We start from the raw sequence: 21,114 nt of genomic DNA on the forward strand, positions 1-21,114 counted from the left end.
ATGCAGGGAATCGCGTTTTCTCCACTGGGCTGAGAAATCGGACCGTGCACTTTGCCACCGGTGCAGATCGCTTGCAGGCAGCACCGCAAGCTCCTTCCCCACAGTTGGGCTTCACGTCCCACAGCAGAAATGCTGTATTGTAAACGAGCAAAGTTTATTTTCAGGGAGTTACTCATATTGACACTTCTGACTTACTGTCTCTCTAGTTACAGAACAAATTCGTCTTGCAAAAATCAGGAAACGCTGTGTAAAGGAACACACAGTGTGCTGCTGGAGAAGAAACTTCCTTAAATCTAAAGTCTGCCCCAATGTTACCCCATTTCTCCCATGTGTCATTAGTATTTTGGGTGTCTTGTTGTGTACTAACACAAAATACTTCCATTTGGGTTCAGTATTGTGAGTTAATTCTTAACTGATCATGACCAAATATAATATAGACTTCATTTTTCAAAAATGATCAGCAGTACAAGCATGATCTGGAAGATACTGGATGATTAGTTAAGACCTGTAGATTCTCCAATAATATGCTAAGGCTTGTTTTCTTGGCAGTAAATAAAAACTACAAAAAGGTAAGACAACTTGTAAAAGGAAGAGACTAATCCAGGAAGAAGGAGGGTTTTTTTTAATTGGAGAACTGATAAATTGTAGTGCATTTTTCCTTTAAAGATACACTTTAAATTTATATTTTCCTGTTTATATATAATAAATGGGGAAACAAAACAGGAAAATTATATTTCAGTTCAAGGTACTCAAGTGGAAAAATGGGTAGTTTTATCTGAGAAATACGCGCTGTACTTGATTCTACTTTCTTATTCCTTATGCTGTCATTTACTCCTGGATAAAGTGAATATAAAATGCTGTTAGGTTAGAAAAGTGCTATTTTACATCCAAATGATTGCACAAAGAAGGAGGGTGAAAGACTAGGTCTCCATCGGTTTTCTGCCTTGGATTTTTTAATGGAAGCAAAATTAAGATGACTGTAGAAAAGAGAGGGAGAAATATAACAGCTGAAATTTCCTAACTCATGTGCTTAATCATAATACACCCCTTTTGGGCTTCATCACCTCTCATGTCTGTACAGAGCTCCAGGAATAACAGTTCTTTAATAGTTTTTACACTGGTACAAGGAGTAAAAAAATAGGTTGAGTTTTTAAATGTTTGTTGATCTTACAAGATTCATGCAGTTAAAAATGCATGGTTTGGTTTAGATTTGAGTACAAATAGGTATGAAACAGGGTGTCAGCCTTTTTCATTAAAAAAAAAAAATAGGCAATATGTTTGGCTTTTTATTTGGTTTTGGCTCCATATCTGACTCAAATGTTTGTGTAAGAAAAACTGCACTAAAAAGTGCAAGGTCAGGTCTTGATGTGCTGCTCAGTTGTGGCAAGGAGGGAAGGGGAAGAATTGCTGTGATACGCAAAGTTGACGTTTCCTGCCCATTTCCTATGTCATGTCTGGCAAATCTAGTGACTGTAGCACAGGAAACCAGGTAGAGTTTCTTTGCAGTCCCCACAAGCTACTTCAATAGGAAATAGGTTTGTTCTGAAGAACTGGAGCTGTCTTCTTCCAAAGCAACCGCAGTGGTGGGATGATGTGTACTGGTCTGGGTATGTGTCATGCCATGGTTTGGTACCAATGGTGCTGGTGCTGGTGGGTGCTATGAGGGACTGTACTGAAAATTTGGTTCAGAAGAGTTGTTGGCTCTCTGTTAGGAACTTGGGAATGGGAGGCTCATGAAATGCATATCAATGCTTGTGATGCATGCTGAAGACACTGTCAAGGACCAAGCTGGGCTGGCAGCAGCTTTGCATTGTGGTAAGGATGGAGGTGAGGGGTTGCAGCCATGGCAAGCATTTGGTGGTGCAAAGTTAGTCCATTTGAAGAAGTTGCATTCCCTTCTACAAAGCAGCATCTAACAGCCTCTCTGCCAATATGAAATAAAATGGTTATCCTCAACCACTTTTTAGTGGCTAACCTGTCTCAATCTCCATTGCATTTGCAGTCAGTCAGTGCTTCTCAGCTGGCATTCAGCAACTTCCACCTGAGGGGCTGCTAGTTCATAATACAGAGGACAGTCATCTCTCCTGTGTCCAAGCTGTCCCTGTTCACCAGCACTGAATAAGGTAAAGGGAGTTTCTCTTGGTGCAATTCAGCTTGAGATTGGGCATAATGCACACAATGTCCTGCTGAGGTTCTTGCATGGCCCAGCATGGTGGGTTGCATTAAGACTGTGCTCACCTGTGCTAACTAGTCCCAGAGCTAACTCAGTGGCAGCCTTGGCTTTGGGATGTCTGAGCCCCAGGGAAGGAATATAGTCTTAAGTGATGAAGTGACCTCCAGCAGCTCCGCTGAAATGAAGTGAACCTCACCTCTTTGGGCTAGGCTTACACTGGTGCTCCTTCAGTTCCCTCAACACCCTGAAACTTGAAGGTGGACACAACACTGTGTTTAGTGACAGATCAGAGCACTTCCACCAAATCCAAACTTTCATCCCCAGTTTGCAAGGTCCTTGCAGCTCCCCAGTAGCACTCCGTAGTGCCATTCAACATGACAGTCGTTTCCTGATCGTTACAGCAGTTATATCCTCACTAGACCATGTAACCGTAACTGAAAGCAGAAGTTCTTCCCATTCTTTCAGAAAAAAATGAAGAGTTACCCACCGTCCAGCTCTGTTTTAGGAGATGTCATAGTTCTTTGAGGTTTGCAAAGCTTGGTGTGAATGGTCTCGTGTATCTCGCCTGGGCAGTGACTCACCATCGGCTGCTGTTGGGTTCCTCCAGCTTCTTCTCCTCACAGGTGGACAGGGCTTCCCTACACACACACCTGCTGACGGCTGCAGCTCTCTGAGGAGGAATGCCCATGTTCTTGGAAATCACTGGATTCAGTGACAGCTGTGATAAGCTAATACAGAAAACAACTTTAACCTTCACTTTCCAGGACTGGGAGATAGGCATGTTCTTGGGCTTGAAAACTTTTAGGGGAAGTAGTGTAATTCTTGTGGGTAAACTGAAATGTCATAACTAAAAGGCAACAACAAGTTTTTTTCACCCTAAACTAGGTACATACAGTTTAAGTGTTCTGACCTTTCAAGAATGTGTTTGCTCAACTCCAGACATCGAGTCTGTATTAGAAAATGGAAGGGTAATTTACAGTTGATGTTTGCAAGTATGCAGTGAGTTTTCCTGTAATATCATTGTTACTTAGTAAAGGCCAAGTCTTACAGCCCACAGTTTTCAGTTGAGGAGCCCTTAGTAGGATGAAGATCATACCCCAGGATGTCAGCCTCTCATGCTGGGTGAAGGGGAAGCCTATATTCATTTAAAAATTAAGTCCTGTGAGAAAGGGCTCAGAAAAAAACAAAGTACTTGTGTTTCTTTTTTGTTTTTTCCTTCTTTTCTCCTTAACCTAATGCTCATGTTACATAATGCGAACACTTTGAATGAATAACTGTGATATTCTCGATTAAACACGTGCTATGCTTAAAAGGAAAAAATAACTCTGACCAAGAAAACCCGCAGATGTGTATTGTAGACCTAGAGCACGGCATGGGCTGCTACCTGGCCGCTGCCTCCTGTGCACCTCAGCCTTGCCCTGGTGCTGCCATGGGGCCAAGGGACACCCTCCCGGCTGGTGCTGTGTCCCCACTTCTCACTCCTCCAGATGTATGGCCATACCTGTGGTGGGGTATGAACTAATGAACACAGCTTGCTTGGAAAGTCACATTATCATTTAAAGAATTTTAATAACAGAGTGTTTGATAGCATGTAGTAATGGGAGATAAGATTAGTGTAAATGGGGAAATGAGGCACCCATTTGTGAAGCGCCCAAAAGGTCTAAGGTTTTCTAAGGGTTTTCAGGTTGTCTTGTCGCCTTGAAATTAAATTGGAGCCAAGTGTCTAGGCTCATCTGCAAACCTTAGCTAAGTCGCTTAATGAAAAAAATATTCCTTTAGATAACTCTCTTCCTCTCACCATTAACAGGATATATGGGATTCCATCAGTACTTCCTCTGTAAATCAAGATATCAGAGGCTTTTGTCTCTCAATGCAGCTCTAGCTCGGTGTGGAAAGCATTTCAGATTTGAAGCTTCAAAGGTCAATCATTTGATTAATACTGCCATTCCCACAATGAGTTTTTTCTCTCTCTGTGGTAAACCTGTAGTTGTGAAACACCTTACACAGATGACTCTCAAATAATTTCCTGTGCACTCAGACTTGACCCAGCTGCCAGGGTGGTGTATTGGAACTGCAGCCATTTTCAAAAGTTCCTCTAGGGAATGAAGGAGCAAGCCTGGGGCCATGTCCCAGCCGTCCAGGGAGCTGCTGTGAGATAGTCCCACTACAGTCAGCAGAAAGTTTCAAGCTCTTTTTTTCCCCTCTATAGTACATCTCCTTCCTAGAGTTTTACAAAGAGACCCTGACCACGTAAAGTATTCCCAAAGCGAGCAGCGTGCTTCATTCTGTGTACTCAAAACTACCTCCTCTGTTATGACAGATAACTGCAGTCTGGCTACAAAATCTGTAACAGGGATTGGTAACCCTCCAGGATGATACTTGGCACTCAAGAGCTAACACATGTTTTTGTTACATGAGCATGAGTCTAATAAAATGGCTCACTGGTTTAAGATGCCCCTTTGTAAAAACAAGATGCAGTTGGATTTAGAAATTGTGATGATTTGGCAAGTTCAATTATTAACTTCTCTTGCAGGGTTAAGCTTTGACCAGAAATTTGCCATGAACTCATGGGCACATCCTGCTTGGAAGCAACATGCAGAAATCCTTCACTGTTCTCCTTGATTTATCTGCACTGTGCAAACTCAGAGTGTAAAGCTGTATTTTCCCTGGAGGAAGCCACGACAACCTCCATCCCCACTCCAGAGCAGAATGTTCTAATGTTTTAATACTTTGCTGTAGTTCTGCTCTGCTCAAGACACTGCACTAAGGAAAGTTCAGCGGGTGCTGAACTGGCCTGTTGTACAATCTGCTTTTACCATGTTTTGGGAGAAAAATTGAATGTGGTGAAGAGCCCGAGCTATGTTAGCTATGCAGTGTCCTGTGGGATTGTTTGTGAACACAGCAGCTAAAGATAGAAGCGCACCACAGAGATGCTAAAAATACTGTCCAACTCTACGGTGGTTGTTTAGCATTTGGAGAGTTATAGTTGGCCTTACACAGACAAAGGGAAGATGCAGTTTTGCAATTTGAATATGCAAATGAAATCCTGATCTTGCAAATGTGCAATCATCTGCTCAAATCTAAAAAGACCACTTGTATTCCTGAAGTTAGGCATTGGCAAGATTAAGAGTTTAATCAGTCAAATACAGTGTCATCAGAAGTTAGTGTGATTGCATGGCAATGTGGAGACTTTACTTCAAAAAAGAACAAAAAAAAATCATGTTGTGTGATTAAGATCAGATTTTTACATTCCACATGTTGATACTTGGAACTGTGTTGACTGATAAATCACTTCTTATTAACACAGTAGGTTGCAAACAGTTTCTTCTTTACATTTATATGCATGATTTAGTAAACAGTATTTTAATATCAGTGGGAACACATGCTATGCTTCATAGATTTCAACTGTGTGACCTTTAAAGGCAGAACAAAGGCTTAGAAATCAGAGTTTACATAAAGCTGGGAAGTGTAGAAAGCTTGAAAGGCTGTGTAACTCACTTCTGCAGCAAGAACACCATTTTCTACAACATTGTTTGCACAAGTCAGCATTTATGATGTCAGTTTGCAGTGATGAATGTGTGATTAACATTGCTTCTGGGACAGAGGGGAACCGGTATCTGTAGCAAGTTGAGAGGTTCTCCAGTTAGAAACTGAGTAACTTAAGCATTGCATTTTCTGCTGGAGATAATTTCTGCAAGTCCTGTGTATTTTTAATTCACTCCTTTAGTTAATAATAAAGAAAGAGCAAAGAGTGAAATCCCATCCCTGCTGAAGTCAGTGTCCCAAAATATTTATTTCATTGAGGCCAGGATTTCAACAGCTTTATATGGGATGAGGGCTTCAGGGGTGGGGCGATAGTCTGTGTTTGGTTTGGGGTTTTTAGTACCATTGTTTTGCAGAATGCCTTTAAAGGTCCCTGGGACAGTAACAGATACTGTTCAAAGGGACTGTGTCATAGGAACCAGAGCTGCATGCTGGTCCACTCATCTTGCTGGTTCAGGAGGAAGGAAGCCTACAAATAATGTGTTGCCAATGAACCATGTTCCTCTTCCAGTTAATGCATGCTGAGAATAGTGGAGTTGCTGTGAGGGTAAAGATGAAAGTGGCAGGATAAAATGAAGTAGTCAGAAACAAATTAAATATTCACTGCCAGACTCTTCTGCTTTACATATCTGCTCTGGCTGTATAAAGACTTCTCTCTACACCCAGGTTCAGTGAGAGACCCACTGGATTCATGATCTTTTTACTCTAAGTACAGGTTGTTTTTGTGGTTCTGTATTAATCAATATCCCTTTTATTGTTTCATTTTTTGAAAGGCAGAGGAACATCCAGGAGGCTAACAAAGGCTGAACGTGCAGGCGAGGAGCCGTTCGGGACATTTCCTTCCCTTGCCCATTTGCTCCATACCTTAGAGCTGTGCTCCAGTTTCTGCTGCCACTTAGGACAAATTTCAGACTGCTCTTTTAAATGTTTTGTCCCCCACTAAGCCTAGTGAAGAGCTCTGGGTGCACTAAAGCATTGCTTTCCATGCCGAAGGTGAGCAGAAGGCCGCTCCATAGTCAGATATAAAGTCCCATGGCATTTGCGTTGTTCTTTAGGGGAGTAAGCGTAAGTAATTCAGCTGTTGAAAGATAAATGCCTTTTTTTCATACTGAAATCCCATTGTTTCTTACTGCTCTGAGAATCTGAGAGCTTTCTGGCCTCGGGTTTGACCTAATTGAAGGCTTTGCTTCCGGGCTGTTAATTCCCCAACCATACCTTTTGACAAAATGGAACCTGTATTTTGATAAAACCGCAGGAATAAGTCTTCTGGGGTTTTAAAAAATAATGCAATATGTAGCAGCAAAAACGTGTCAGACGGGGTTTTATCTGGTTATCTAGTAAATGGTAAACCTACCTCATAATTTAGGAACATATACAGCCTGTTTCTTATTCTTAGTTCCTTTTAACTTTTGGTCATTGCATAACTGTGCTGGTGTTAGGGGCTGAAAAAGAAGAGAGAAAAGTATCTTTCAAATCCCCGTAGACCCGAGTAGCAAAAACATCACTTTTTGCTCAGTGGAGAGGATCTGCGGTTCTCCAGCCTAGCTATTGCCGTGAGAAATTAATGTAGTCTACAAAATTACTGTGAAGTGTTCCATAGGACTTTGAAATTAATGGACTATAAAAAAAGATATAAAACAATACTGCTGGTATTAAAACTGAGGTAAGATGAGGTAATACTGATGGAAAGGCGTTGAGTCTAAGATTGATCTTGATTTAAAGCCAGATATGAAAGAACAGCTCTTGTACTACAGCTTAAAAACCAAGAGGCAGAGAACTTGTTCTGTCTTCAGCTGTCTAGTTAATATCACTTGTCATTAAATGGAATGTGGAAGTTACAGCCAAACAATATGCGTGACGTGATTGCTGTAAGTCTTCAGATGACTAATTAAGAGGCATCTGTACAGAGATCTCCTGCTAGCAGTACAACACAGGAGCAAGCAGTAGTCCTGTTCCTCCAGAGCCGTTTGTCAACAGCAATTTTTGCCCTGGAAAGATTTCCATTTTAGCAGTGCTGTTAATACTGAAAGCAGATTAATTACTAAGGAAAGACAAGATGGGAAGGCTCTGAGCATTTGTTTTGATAGGGCAGATCTCTGTTGGTGCCTTTTAAATTAGTTTGGTAATTCTGTCTGACCTGAAAAGGAGCAAAGCTACTGGTTCAATTATTTTATTATTTTCTTTTCTCTTCAATGAATGTTAATTCTTGCATATGGCTGGCTGTGCAAGATGGCAAAATAGGTATATTCTTGGCTATGTTTTTTTTCCTCCTTGGAAGTGATCCTACATTGATATCTTCACACGGACACTAGTGATGTTGCTTGTAATTTTACACAAAGGTAATCAGAAAAGCCTTGTTCACAAACTTGCTGCTCTGTAGCCTGAAGGGGTTCCAGTTTAAAGCAGGATGCACATCAGATATATTTCTGTCATTATAAATGTAACTGCATTCACAGAAATTGGTATAAGGAAATAATAATTGTAGTATTTCCTTCCCTTTAATTTTTGATTAAGATTTCAGAAAAAAAAAGCTAATACCTTAGGCTCTTGGTATTCTAGGTTGAACTTCCTGTTAGTTTCTGTGGTTTAAGCTTATTGTAACATCGCATCTTTCTGGTTTTGTTTAGTCATGATGGTTTGGATTTTTGTGCTTGCCAGCAGGACTATGCAGTTCTGAGTATCTGCAGCCAGGATTGCTTCCTGCGCTGCACGGTGACTCGGGGAAGAAGGCCACGTAGAAAAAAGAAAGTGCCAGGTTGGCCGTCAGCATTTAAAAAGTTCACATATATTCAACCATCAAAGCAGGTCAGCCCAGGTCCAGGTGACACGTACAGGCATGGGCACACCTGCCCTGTTAGTTCCTCACAACAGGGAGCGTTGCCACCATTTTAAGGGAAAGCACACACCTTGCTTTCTTCTTTCACTTGTAAGGCAGCTTGAGGTTCCCGGTTTACTGAGGGAATAACTGGAGATCACAATGAGTGGTGACAGTCATGGGGCAAAGGATCACAGCACACTCCCATCAAGTGAACTGGTGTGTGCTGTACTGATGGGAGATCAGATCCTACACACGTAGCAGTGGTGTTTAGGAGGCGTTTTACATGTGCATAGCCTAAGTAGCAACTTCCAGTCTATGTTAATATGCTTGTTTTAAGGGTGGCAGATTTCATATTGCCAGTGTAGTTTATAAATTGGGAGAAGCTGTAGTTCCACGTAAAAATAATCCACATAATGCATGCAAACTAGCTAATAACCGCTGTCCTTTCGTGGTCAAAATGACTGCTGACATCCCCGATTTCTCTTCCTACATCCTCCCTTCCAGTTGCCTGTTTCCATGAGCGTGATGAATAGAAGGAAATCCACCCCGTGAATTTTCCCTGGTCATAATCCTTTCTCCACTACCACACCTCATGACGAACAGATCTGTCAGCTTTCCAGCCTGCAAATACCTAACAGACCCCAAAGCAGACTTTACTCTGGTGCTCCTTGGCGGAGGAGTTTGAGTATTGCTATTTTTAAGCATAGTGAAACATGGGATCTCTTTCCTGACAATGTGACATGACAACTTTATGTCCGCCCATGCTAATATTGCTTGAAATCAGAAGGGTCAAACAGCCTAAAGCAGTAGGAAGAATGTGATTTTAGCTTATGTTTAATCTTAGTATGGAGAAAGTGAATGGTAGTTTTAATTGCTTGAGTCTCCTTGAGTTCTCCTTGTAGCCTGAGATGTGACAATGATAAAGCATAGTTTATGTTCCTTGTAGTCATGGAGTGCTTTGGCTACTCACTGGTACTGGTCAGCAGGAGGCATTTTTTCTTGGATTCAGATATATCATGTGAGTTTCTGTTACCAAACTGCAGCCAGCATGCACAAATGGAAACTTGCAGATGTGCTAAATGCACTTCATGCAGTGCCAGGTCCTGCTGTAGCTAAATGGGATCTTTGCCCATGAGCATTTGGGTTTTGTTGCTCATGTGCAAGCCAGTCTGCTACTGAAAGCAGCACATCTGACAGCTTAAGCAGGGCTGCAAGTAAATGCTGCCATTTAAAAGGTAATTTTATATCACATTCACTTTCCAGCCTTCAAACACATAGTTGAATTCTGAATTTTTTTTCATTACCTATCGTCAAAGATTAGTAGGTCATTAAAATCTATCCGGAGTGTGGAGCAGAAACCTTTCCACATTGTGTATTTAAGGCACAGGAAAAAAAGAATCATGAAGTTTTCTTGTTTTATATGGAAAATTGCCAGTTTCATTTTCTCAGTACATGACTGTTTTTGTCAGAACAGATAGAAACATTTTGGGCTGATGGGCAGATAGCTCTCACTGAAGCTTGTTGAAGCCACAGAGACTGAAGTCTTGATCATTGAATGCTGTGAACAGTTTGCCTCTGGCAAATACATACTTCCAGTTTTGGCAGTGTCTAGTGTTTGGAAGAGACAGGGAGCGAGAGTTTCTCTGGTCAGCTCAGTTGAGCAAATCTTAAGACTCAGGTTTTATATGTTGCAGAGGGAAAAAAATGGTTTGCAATATACCTTGAAAATATACTGGAAAAAAGATGTCTACTCATCTCAGGCTGCTGTGTTGCTCAGCCCCTCCACCAAAAATTAAACATGCTGTCTCTGACAAAATAATTCACATATACCAGATCTTAGCAGCCTGTTAGTGACCTGGATCCTAGGTTTTTGAGGCACCCGTGTCTTCCTCTGAAATGCTTTATGCAAAGCTGCCACAACACTAGCAAATCCCGGTATCCGTGGTGGGACTGAAATTTTTCCCACCCACCCCATCTCCTTTTTACCATAATTTCTCTCTTGAATCAAGCAAGCCAACAGCTGGGATATCCCAAAAGTTACAAGGTCCTTGAGGTTCCCAGTGAAAGAAGGTTATCTGACTCCTATTCTGGATATCCCAGTCATGAATCTGTAGATTTCAGGCTGTTAAATCAAGAGAGACTCCAGCAATGGTGGTGCCTGCTGGCAAAAGAAAATGCGGCACAGACGCTACAGACATTGGTTCAAAATGGCAGCGGCCCATCGGGCTCAGTTCTTGCTTGAAGAAGCTGCGTAGGTGTGGGAATCGCTGCTGTAGGTTGGATCTCTCAATGGCAGTGAGCGGGGTGGGGTGGTTGCAGATCAATGATCAGCTCCCTGCGGTTGCTGTAAATCAAGGCTTGAATCTCTGACAGGCTGCAGAAGCCAGGAAGAGGCACAGAAATACCTCGTGTAACGTTTTTTCTCTCTCTCATTTCTGCATTAGGTTGACCTAAATAGGAATCTATGGTTAGAGCTGGCTTATTTCTGGCAGAAAGGGGATCATTGCAAGGCTGGAAAAATTAGGCGAGTGCGCTGGCTCCTTCCTTCCAGAGACCACGCGGGCGAAGGAGCAGGTGACGGATGGAGAGTTAACAGGGACTGGCAGCAGGGCTGTGGGGCAGCCCGGCTCACGTGGAGAGATGGAGTGGCGACTGAGGACAGCTGATGTCCTAAAGACAGGAGGGAGGCTGAGTGTCAGCGAGGCAGGGAGCCAGTCCGGAGGTGCCTGTTTGGTTGATTATTAAAATCCAATGGAACCACCACAGTGTATATTTATTAACAATTTGATCACTCCAGCTTTTACCACTTCTAGCCTTCCTTTCTCCCTTTGTTGAGAAACAGTAAGTCACTCAAGGTCAGCACCACCTCCTGAGTTTGGAAAGTGCCTGACGCCAAAAGTCACCCAAGCGGGCACTTTCTGAGAGCTCAGTCTAGGAGAAGGTGCAACTGAGGACTAGTTTCACTCACCAAATCTGCCTTTTCTTCCTTGCACAAGAGAAGCCTGCAGAGCGCTCTGCCCACACATAGGGAATAAGTTCTGTGCAAAGAGGTAGCGTGTGACAAATTAGATGTTTGTGACCACAACTGTATAGCTTCCTTGGACAGAGCTGGGTAAACAGTTATTATTTATTCTTGTTATGCTGCCATTGCGAGCTAGCAGCACTACTCATTTGTAACCTGGGTCTTGCCCAGGAAGACAGCTCGTTGGTTTTGAGAGGGTAGTAGTGCTGGGGTCATGGCACTCTCACTTCTAAAAGCAAACCTGAGGTAATGGAGAACTCATAATCAGATATTCAGAGTGCCTGCCTTTGTTTCCCAGGTATTCCCAAACAGAAGTTAGCCTGTGCATGCTAATGCATTTTAATGAATTTTGACAAGGTCGCAGGATTGTTGCTTGTCTGCTTTGTCCTTGCTTGCACATATGAATGAAGCTTTCCCATCCTTAGCCATAGACAGTTCCAGCCTGTTTAAGTGTGTGTGTGTTTATGAGTTACTAAAATCTTTCGATTTGCTTCTCAGTTATCCATTTGAAACAGGGCTACCCAATATAGTAATCAGCAGAGAAAGAGGAAGAACATATTTTGTTGATTTTGTCAAATAGCATAAGCCCTCTCAAAGAGGAGAAAGAGTTGGAATAAATCGGGTCCTTCCTGGAGAATCCAGGGCCAGATGAAGGAAGTGGGCAGTAAAAATGTTTTTAGTAAGGGAAGGGCCTAGAAAAGGATAGATAGGCTTTAAAGAGTTAGTCTTGAGACATCTGAGAGTACCGGATGAATGATCTGCAACAAGCAGCTTCTTGAATTAGGAAGGTCAGAAGCTCCTGGTCCTAAAACTTATAGTGCCTTGGTGATGATCTCCTGCCACCATTGTTGTTAGCACACCTGAGCCAGCCAGTGTCCCAATGATATGACACTGCCTTACTGTCCCCTGCACTGGTCAGGTTTGCCCCCGTGGCACGTTCATGGAGAGCAGTCGCTGGGAGCCGGGGGGAAGAACACTGGCTCCTCACAGACAGACCAGCACAGAGTGTCCTGCGTGGGAGTAACAACCACGTGTGCATCAGTGGGGAACACTGAAGCAAACTTCTCAGCTAGCCCATCCAGCCCGAGAAAGGATTTCTGCATGTAGTTCATACTTAAGAGCCTGGTGAAATACTGTAGTGTATGTTTTCATTTGTGATGTGCTTGAAGCAGAGGTCTGATGATACCCAGGCATCCCTTCTAACCAAAATTATTCTATGATTTGTTTAGCTGCTTTAAGGACAGTATCTTTCAAATCTGGGGCTGTAGTCAAATCTGTCTTAAGCAAAAGCAATGCTACTAAATTGTGTGGAGTTATACCTGCCTGCACTGGGGGAAATTGGTCTTCTGGATTTTATGGGTCTTGTGCAAATATTCACCTGGGAAACAGGAGTCTTGCTTTTCAAGAGAACGTGACACCCAGCTAATTTCACTGCCTCTCTTACAGCCAGGCTTCTCACAAGGGCTAAGCAACAGCATCCTATTTAAAAATCCTGTCCCAGTTTTGGAATGCCTATGCCATCTGAAAGTTATGGCCTTATTTTATCTGTTTATATCTGGTAACAGTCTTGAGGAAATGGAGTTTTGTTTTCCCATCACATTTACTCCCCAGCACAACAGTTAAAAAAACTATTTTTCAAAGTATTCAAAAGCCCAAATTTTTCCCCAGTAACTCAGAGCATAGGAATGTCCTATGGCAAAAGAAGCCCTGGCAAGGACACGCGTGCCAGCATGTCAGCTGGCCAAGTGTGGGAGATCCCCCACCACTTCCTGCCTGAAGGTTCCCAGGGTACAGTTGGGAACACACAGTGTTTATTTTGGATGTGTGAAGCCCCTGTAAAGCTTCTCTATACATGCCTGAGTTTAAATATACGTAGTTATGCTCTACCAACATGTTTCAGCCTACACAGGGCAACATCTGTTGGAACATGCAACTCTGGCTTAGTTTTAGCAAAGAAAATGAAGGAAAACAATTTCGTCCATCATTAGACCAATACTTGGGAGAAGCTTTAGGCCTTGTTCCGTTCCTTAAAGCTACGCAAATGTTGGCCTTATCAGTCCAGAGGAATAATCAAATCCCTGGTGCTTCAGCTGTTTCAGCTGTGATGTGAAGTCGTTCTCTCACAGAGCAACGCTTCAAACCACACATCGCACCACTGACCAGGGGACTGTCGGGTAACCCGTGCATGGTGCGACTCAGAGCGACTGTCCCCGTTTGGCACCAGTTCTCACTTGCCAGTGGTTTTTGAGTGCAACCCGTGTTAAAGCAATGCAACTGGGGGTCACAGGAGAGAAGCACTGATTGCTCTAGGAAGGGATAACTCTTAGAGGGAAAGGGGAAGGCACCCATGTAAAAAGGTCTCTTTGCCATAATGCCACTGAAAACTGCTGTGCCTGTTGACAGAGGGTAGGTGAACTCCTCCTAAAACCTGATCAGCAGGTCTCTGTAGCACGCATACCTGCTTTTCCATCCATCATGCTGATCATGTACAATTAACTTGTATCCTCTCACTTTTCCAAATGTCTGTGCAAGCTGGGTACTTATATGGCAATGCCTGATACTAATCCTAAACTGCATCTCTAGCCTAAGCAACTGTAGGCACAAATCTGCAATCTTCCCTCTGCCCACCAATTTAGAAATAAGTGATGAGTAAGCACTCAGTGAGCCAGCTGAGTGAGCCACTGGGCAGCTCTCCTGTGTTCCTGGGTCAGAACAATGCACGTTTGGGGTCGACTGCCTGAAGACAGGCTGAATTTAGGGGTGGACATGGGCCGTTAGCACAGTGGCCTTCACATGCCCATTGCAGAAGAAGCTGCAGGAGGTGTTCCCATCTTGAGCTCTGCACCTTCTGCACACCCTACAGCAATTGTCCTCTGACACTGTTGTCTGAGAGCACCAAAGTTGCTGGCTGTTGCATAGTGACTCTCAGGCAAAACTGTGATGTGCTTAATAATTAGTGTAAAGTTTAGAAGTTAGTCATACCTAGCAGAGCCCTAGAGTGGATCTAGTTACACGGGGGTTGGGTGGTGGGGCTTTTCTGTTGATATGAGCAGTTATTAGATGTTATTTTTTCGTGGTACTAGATGACTGGCAGCATTTGCAAGTGTAGGCCAGGGCTGGGAGAGGCTTTACTGTGAGCCACCCTAGAGGAACAGTGGCTTCTTATGGTTTTGCCATTGCTGGCTAGATACTTCTCTAAATGCTGCCTCCCTCTATTGATAAACAAGGACATACCGCTTATTTCCCTTAACTTGAAGCAGTAATGTTAATGTCTGATTAATCCTATGACATACAGGTCATGCTTGTTAAAACTGAAAGCCACAGATGATTATATTTTGAAGAGATTGCCATATCATGCTCAATTAGTGTTAGAAGCGTTGTTTTCGATTTCACTTTCTTTATATGTATAAGGCAGGTCTTTTCCCCTAAGATTTGTGGATTTACAACTTTACCATTTCTTGTAGATCAAGATATTTATATAATTCTATTTTGAAAACATTTATGTTTTTATGAATGATTTGCAATCCTTCAAAATAATAAACCCCATACTGCCCTAGACTTGGAAGAATAAACAAGAATTAAGAGGTTTAGCTGTTATTTGCTGGTTTCTGAAATCTAAAACATCTGTGATTAGGAAGCTTGGAAGTCTGTTTAGATAGATAGTTGAGAATTTGTTTTGTTCTGGTTTGTTTAGAAAGTATGCCAGTTATTTCAGATGTTCTGCCTATAAAGAATGTAAAACAATTTATTTGTCTCAGGTCTGAATTTAATCTGAGTCACTGGTAGAAAGTCACTAAATTCAGTCCAGGGTTTCATTCAGATCTGGCATTTTTTAGACCTAAAAAATGTTACCATAAAAATGTTGGCATGTGTGTCATTCAGGGAGTATAATGTCTTAATTGAAATGGTACCAGAAACTATTTAAAAAACTTCTATTACAGTTCACATGACAGACCGTATTTTACATCTGTTTTAAGGCCAACATGTGAGATTTAGCCTTTGACTGTAACTCTTTTGATTTCAGTGAAGTTGCACACACTTAAATCCTGATTGAATTTGTCTCACATGATTTGTTTTTTAATTGAACAATTTAATTTTCTTTATCTGCAATCCAGTGTTACACTATGGAGCTTCAGAGCATGTTAGAATAAGGTCGATAATGGATCTTTTCTTCTTTTTTATTTTCCCAGTTACAGGGATCCATTAAAAGAAAACTGGAAGATGATAGCTCTCCTGCCTCCGGTGGCGTGCCTGATGTCATTTTCCCGAATGACAGTAAAAGACTTTGTCTTGATGATGTGAACCTTGCCATGGGCCAAGGTGCCAATCCCAATGTGGCATGTCCAGAAATACAAAGTTCTCCATTCTCCACCAGCCACAGCTCTTCTTCCCTGGGTGTCACAGGTCATTCAGTGCTCCTTGAAAATAATCACATGAATGGTGGTGGCATTGGTTCCCCATTTTCAGTGCCACCCAACACGGAAATAAATCAGAAGGCATCAATAGGAGGGCAAAACAATAACATCGTCCACTATGATGAGAAAGGAAACAGCTTACAGTCTGTGGACCAGGAGCTGCAAGATCTGTTGGAAGAGCTGACAAAAATGCCTGATCCTTCACCCAGTGACCTGGATCTGGAGAAGATTTTGTGCAGCAAGGCTGAAGAGCCACTTGGGCTGAGTCATTCTCAACCAAGCATAAGCACTCCTCCAAAGTCCTCCCCACAGACTTCCCACTTGGAGAACCATGTTGCTAACAAGGATTTTTCTCCAGGCTGCAATCCAGCCAGTGGAGGATCTCCTCAGATGAGGCCATCATCTGCTGGAGCTAACTTCCAAGTTCCTCCCTCAAACAAACCTGCTGCATCACCCATCTCTACAGCCGCTCAGGGCAAGAACCAGCCACCACCTATGCTTCCAGTCCCCTTACCCAACATACCTGGCTCCAACTGGCATGCTCAGCAGCTAAAGCAGCTGGCAGCTAGCAAGCAGGTGTCTACTACTAAGCAACCAGTGCAGGCTTCCAGCTGGCCAGCTATGTCTCCTCCTGGTCTCTCTCCGCCTTATAGGACAGGATCATCCCCACACCATCAACCTTTCAGTCCTCAAAATGTTATGGTGTCTGGCATGCCTGCTAATAATTTACCGGCAAACAACATTCAAAGTCCTCAAAACACTCTGCTTTCAAGCATGACTTCCAGCAGCACCCCATCCAATGGCCCCTCTCCTCCTTATGGGTCTGAGAAGCTTTCCAGTCCAGCTCTGAACCAGCAGCCCTTCAGCCCACAGAGCTCCATGCTGCCCACCCTGACAGCAGCCAGCTTACCAGCCAACAACATTAAAAGTCCACAAAACAACCTGGTTGGCAGCATGGCCTCCACAAATACTGGACCTTCTCCACCATACAGACCAGAAAAGCTGTCAAGCCCAGCTCTGCATCAGCAGCCCTTCAGTCCTCAAGGTACATTAATCTCCAACATCACTCCAAACAGCAACCCCACAAGTATGCAGAGCTCACTTTTTAAATCAATGACTACAAACCAGTCCAAAAATATGAACATAATTATGCAACAGCCATCCAGTAGCTTACAGCCAGGTCTGGTGAATGAGAGCCCTGTTAGCCAAGACCAGTTTTCTTTCAATAACACCAAACCACTGTCTCACTTTGCCTCAGAGTCAGCTACGCAAAAGATGTCACCTCTGTCAGCAGGCCAAGGGCAGCAGTCCCTCATGCACTATCTCCAGCAGCAGCAGTCCCCAGCCCCGCAGCCGGCCCAGCAGCCCAGCAACAGCCAGTTTCTCCAGCAGCAGTTTCGGCAGCTGATGCAGCCCCATCGGATGCAGAGACACGTGCAGCCTGCCGCCTTGCCATCTCAAAGCAGACAGGTGAGAACGTCTCTTGTGTCTTATAAGGCTTATGTGAAAATATTGAGTCGTTTATTTTCTTATTTTTACTTTCTTTGTGTTTCAATTGCAATGTTGCTGAAGTTCTGGGGTGTGCACAGTGTGTACACGGACAAGGCAGTAACAACATCCTGGTGTTAGCAGAAGTAACTTTATTTATTTCTTCACCTGAAATGTACTTTAATTCCATCATCCATTGTCTCTTCTAGCCCTGTGGAGAACTTTATGCTATTACCACTAAAAGAAATTATTTTCATGTGTACAGGTGGTATTCTTATTTAGCTTCTATTGTAATCTGTAGAGATGTTCCCATCATCTTTTTAGTGGGAAAATACTTTTTTTCTTAGTGCCCTTCAAAAAATTCATGTCTGTTACGCTTCTGAGGCTAGGAAAGATCAGGGTGGGGGCGGGGGAGAAGTGAAGTTAAAGTATGACTCCTTCATGGACAGCAGGTCAAACAGTACAGCTGCCGAATAGCAAAGAGGCAGACTTGAAATACCTGTTACCAGTATTTGCCAGGAGCAATGCCCTGCTTTGGATGAGAGCCATTCCCCACCCTTTGCTGATCTGCGATACCAGCCGAGCTGGTAAATGCAAAAATGCAGCTGGCAGGAGTGAGACACAACCCTGATTTCTCTCCAGCAACCCTCCTTGAGACTGAAGGAGAGGTGTGAAGCACTATTTGCTACCACCCCAGAGAGGAGAGATTTACTGTGAACGGGGACTTCAGAGCAAGGAAGGGCTTGGGGACTCGGTCTGAGAGCAGCCTGGGTGTGAGGAATAACTATTTCTTATTAAGAAAAATAGTGGCAAACACTGAGCTCCACCACCAAAGCCAAGTACCTCATTAGGCTGAACCAACACTTCATGAGAATCCTTCCAGCTGCGGAGCTGTGCACACAGGCACTCCATCAGCTCCCGTGAAGGACTGAAGCACTTCTCACTTCTCACTGAAGATCTTTCCCCAGCTGACCTCTGGAGCTCTGCTAGGATCTGCTCGAGAGCATGGTGCTCAGCTGGGGAACACACTCCACAACCTGGGTTTCTTTGCTCTTCTTCCCTGCTAAGTGACTGGTTCTCCTAGAGGTGGATTTCCTCCATGTAGATGACTTGGTGTAACCTTGTCCTATGATAGCAACGAGAAATAAGGGGATAGTTACTAAATGTCAGCTTCTTGCGGTAAATCAATGAGGTGTGTTTCCACTGTGCCACTTTAGGATCAATTCTTTTCCAAGTTGTACACGTTCAGTACTCACTTGCTTCAACACAGCAGCTTAAAGCAGACAGCTGGGAAGGACCGGTGCCTTGCTTAATTCGCTTATCCAAACATGTGACGTAATGATATGGCATATATAGTTCATTTTAAAGGGTTATCAGTATAAGACCCCTAATTCAACAAAGACCTGAAGCAATTATGTTGCTATAAGCACGTGAGGACCCTGTTTGTGTTCAGTCAGACCCAAATTAAACACAAAGTAGAGGGTCCTGCTGGCTTGGGAGCTAGGGGTATGGATGGACATATGATTGAAAGTGAGTAGGTTGCTGCAGCTTCATGAATTAGTGCCTATCAGATGTTTTACTCTGGAGGCAGTGTGGGTGAAGAATACATTCATGGTGTTTTACTGCATCTCGGATGATGGCTGGTAAGTTAACTGCAGCAACATAATTACTTTTGATGGTATGTCCATAACCTTTGAGCATATTTTTTTTCTGGCTCCCTTGCTGGGTGTGTGGAATTGCCTCGTCCCTGTTGGATTCCTGAGGTTTCCTGTGCCCTAGTTTTCCCTGCTTTGCATGTTTGTCTTACACCCTTGAACCCCCTACTTCATTGATTAGCCAAAAAAAAAAGGGAGGGGGGTGTGCAGGGGTTAGAAAAAAATCCTGCAGTGAGTCTCTTTAACTGGCCAAAATAACCCCTCCTCCAGCAGCCTAGTGCCCTGTGCTGCATTTTTAGCTGATTCTCACCATCAGAGAGAGAGTTATTATAATTTGGCAGCTATCAGTAAAGATCAAGGACAGTTAAAACAATGATTACAGGTGATGAGCATTTTACATTTTCAGACTAGTTAGGTAAGCTTATGGTGCCTCCCTCATTTTACAAGTAAGACTTATTACAATAATTACACACCAGATGACAGTGCTTCAGTTTTACAGTCTGTTGAGCTGCCAAAGAAAGATGGTGGATGTTCAGGAGCGGAATGTTTTGTTAGGTTTTGATAACTTAACTGCAAATCCCATAGAAGAAAATGGATCCTGAGTGCTGAATTGGAAGAAAAATCACGTGGAAAAAAATATTCTAGGTATTCTGCAATAGATTTCTTATTTACATTGAGACATTGATACTGAAATTTTGGACCCAACCTGTTGTGTACCAATTTTACTCCATTATAGTGAAGTAGCTCCAGTGACTGTTAGTTTTGATTTCCAGCAGTGTACTTGGAGCTGAATTTGAGCTTTGCAGAATCTCAGTGCCAATTCTCTCCTGAGGCAAGTGATGAATAGGACTTTTCAAGCATAGAGCAGTTGTTTCATTAAAAGACAAAATGTTAAAGATTCAGAAGACAGGGGAGACGACTTCTGCATCTTCAAAAATTAGTAACCTTCTAGTGGAAAATTGCATTTTTTAGCATTGCCCACAGAAATTTGCTCAAAAAAAAACCCAACAAACCCAGCATTCCCTAGAATGTTGTTTAGTGTCTAAAAGTCATCCCCTTACTCTGTGTGTGTGTTTTTAAATGTGACTAAAATTTATAAAAAGAAGGCATAGTGCTCTCTTCTTTTGAGCAAGAGGTGCAGCTTTGTACAGAAAAAGAATGTGGATGGTGGCCAGTTGGAGAGAGAACAATAAACCATGAAATTTGATCCTTGTAGCAGGCAGAGCAACATGGGCAAGACAGCAGCGGCTGGGACATGGACCCAGAGTGAGCTTTTTGCTGTTGTTTAAATGCGCATTAAAGCAAAGACTCCGCATTCCAAAAGCTGGGTTACTGGTGGTGCCTCACAGCTCTACTGGTTTTGTACTTAATGATAATATCTCTTAAGTGTAATCAGTCTGCATCCCAGATCCTGTATTGCCTGGACAACTGGTAAATCTGATAAGGGCTAATCTTTTCCCATCTGAGGCACTATGTCTTTATTGTTGAGCATTGAGGGATATTGATTGAGGCACTGACAGTTTGCATTGTGCGCTATTGCAAAGCCTGGTGGTGCTAACATCGCTCTTGTGGATATGTGCAGATTTTCATTTTACTCATGTAGGACTGATACTTGCCGAGTGATATTATGCTCAAAGGTCTGAGCTCATAAATCCACAATATAAAGTTGGTAGTAAATGCCAGAGAGTCAAAGATAGTCTCCAAAACTATCACTTGTTATTTTCTGGGCTGAAGTTTAGGCACTTGACTTTATTGGCTCTCCTTGGGTGCATGAAAAGCTGCATTTGCCCAGGCAGGTTGAATAGTTGGGCATCTCCCTGATTTTCCTGCCTAAATACAGTTTGTACTTGCAGATCTCCTATTCTGGCACATCAGATATATTGGGCCAAATTCTGCCTTCAGCAATACTGCTACAACATCACCGCCTCCAGAAGAGCTCTGCTTGTACTCTCGCCAATACAAGAACAAACACAGGTCTTTGTGAACAGAAAGGAGGGTTC

The 21,114-nt window shown here is 43.0% G+C and overlaps 1 protein-coding gene across 2 annotated transcripts in view; it reads left to right on the forward strand.

The window, feature by feature from the left end:
* Positions 1 to 21,114, forward strand: part of MAMLD1 (mastermind like domain containing 1) — an 83,000-nt gene that overhangs the window by 32,517 nt on the left and 29,369 nt on the right. The window contains exons 2-3 of one of the 2 annotated variants that reach the window (XM_082062098.1): positions 15,747 to 17,016; positions 17,230 to 17,441. In XM_082062098.1, coding sequence (XP_081918224.1) covers positions 15,747 to 17,016; positions 17,230 to 17,441 — 1,482 coding nt within the window. Of the gene's footprint in view, positions 1 to 15,746; positions 17,442 to 21,114 lie in introns of both variants that reach the window. The other variant, XM_082062097.1, reaches the window with a different exon arrangement.

This window comes from Streptopelia decaocto (assembly GCF_964273445.1).
Source record: "Streptopelia decaocto genome assembly, chromosome: 10".
Taxonomy (NCBI): domain Eukaryota; kingdom Metazoa; phylum Chordata; class Aves; order Columbiformes; family Columbidae; genus Streptopelia; species Streptopelia decaocto.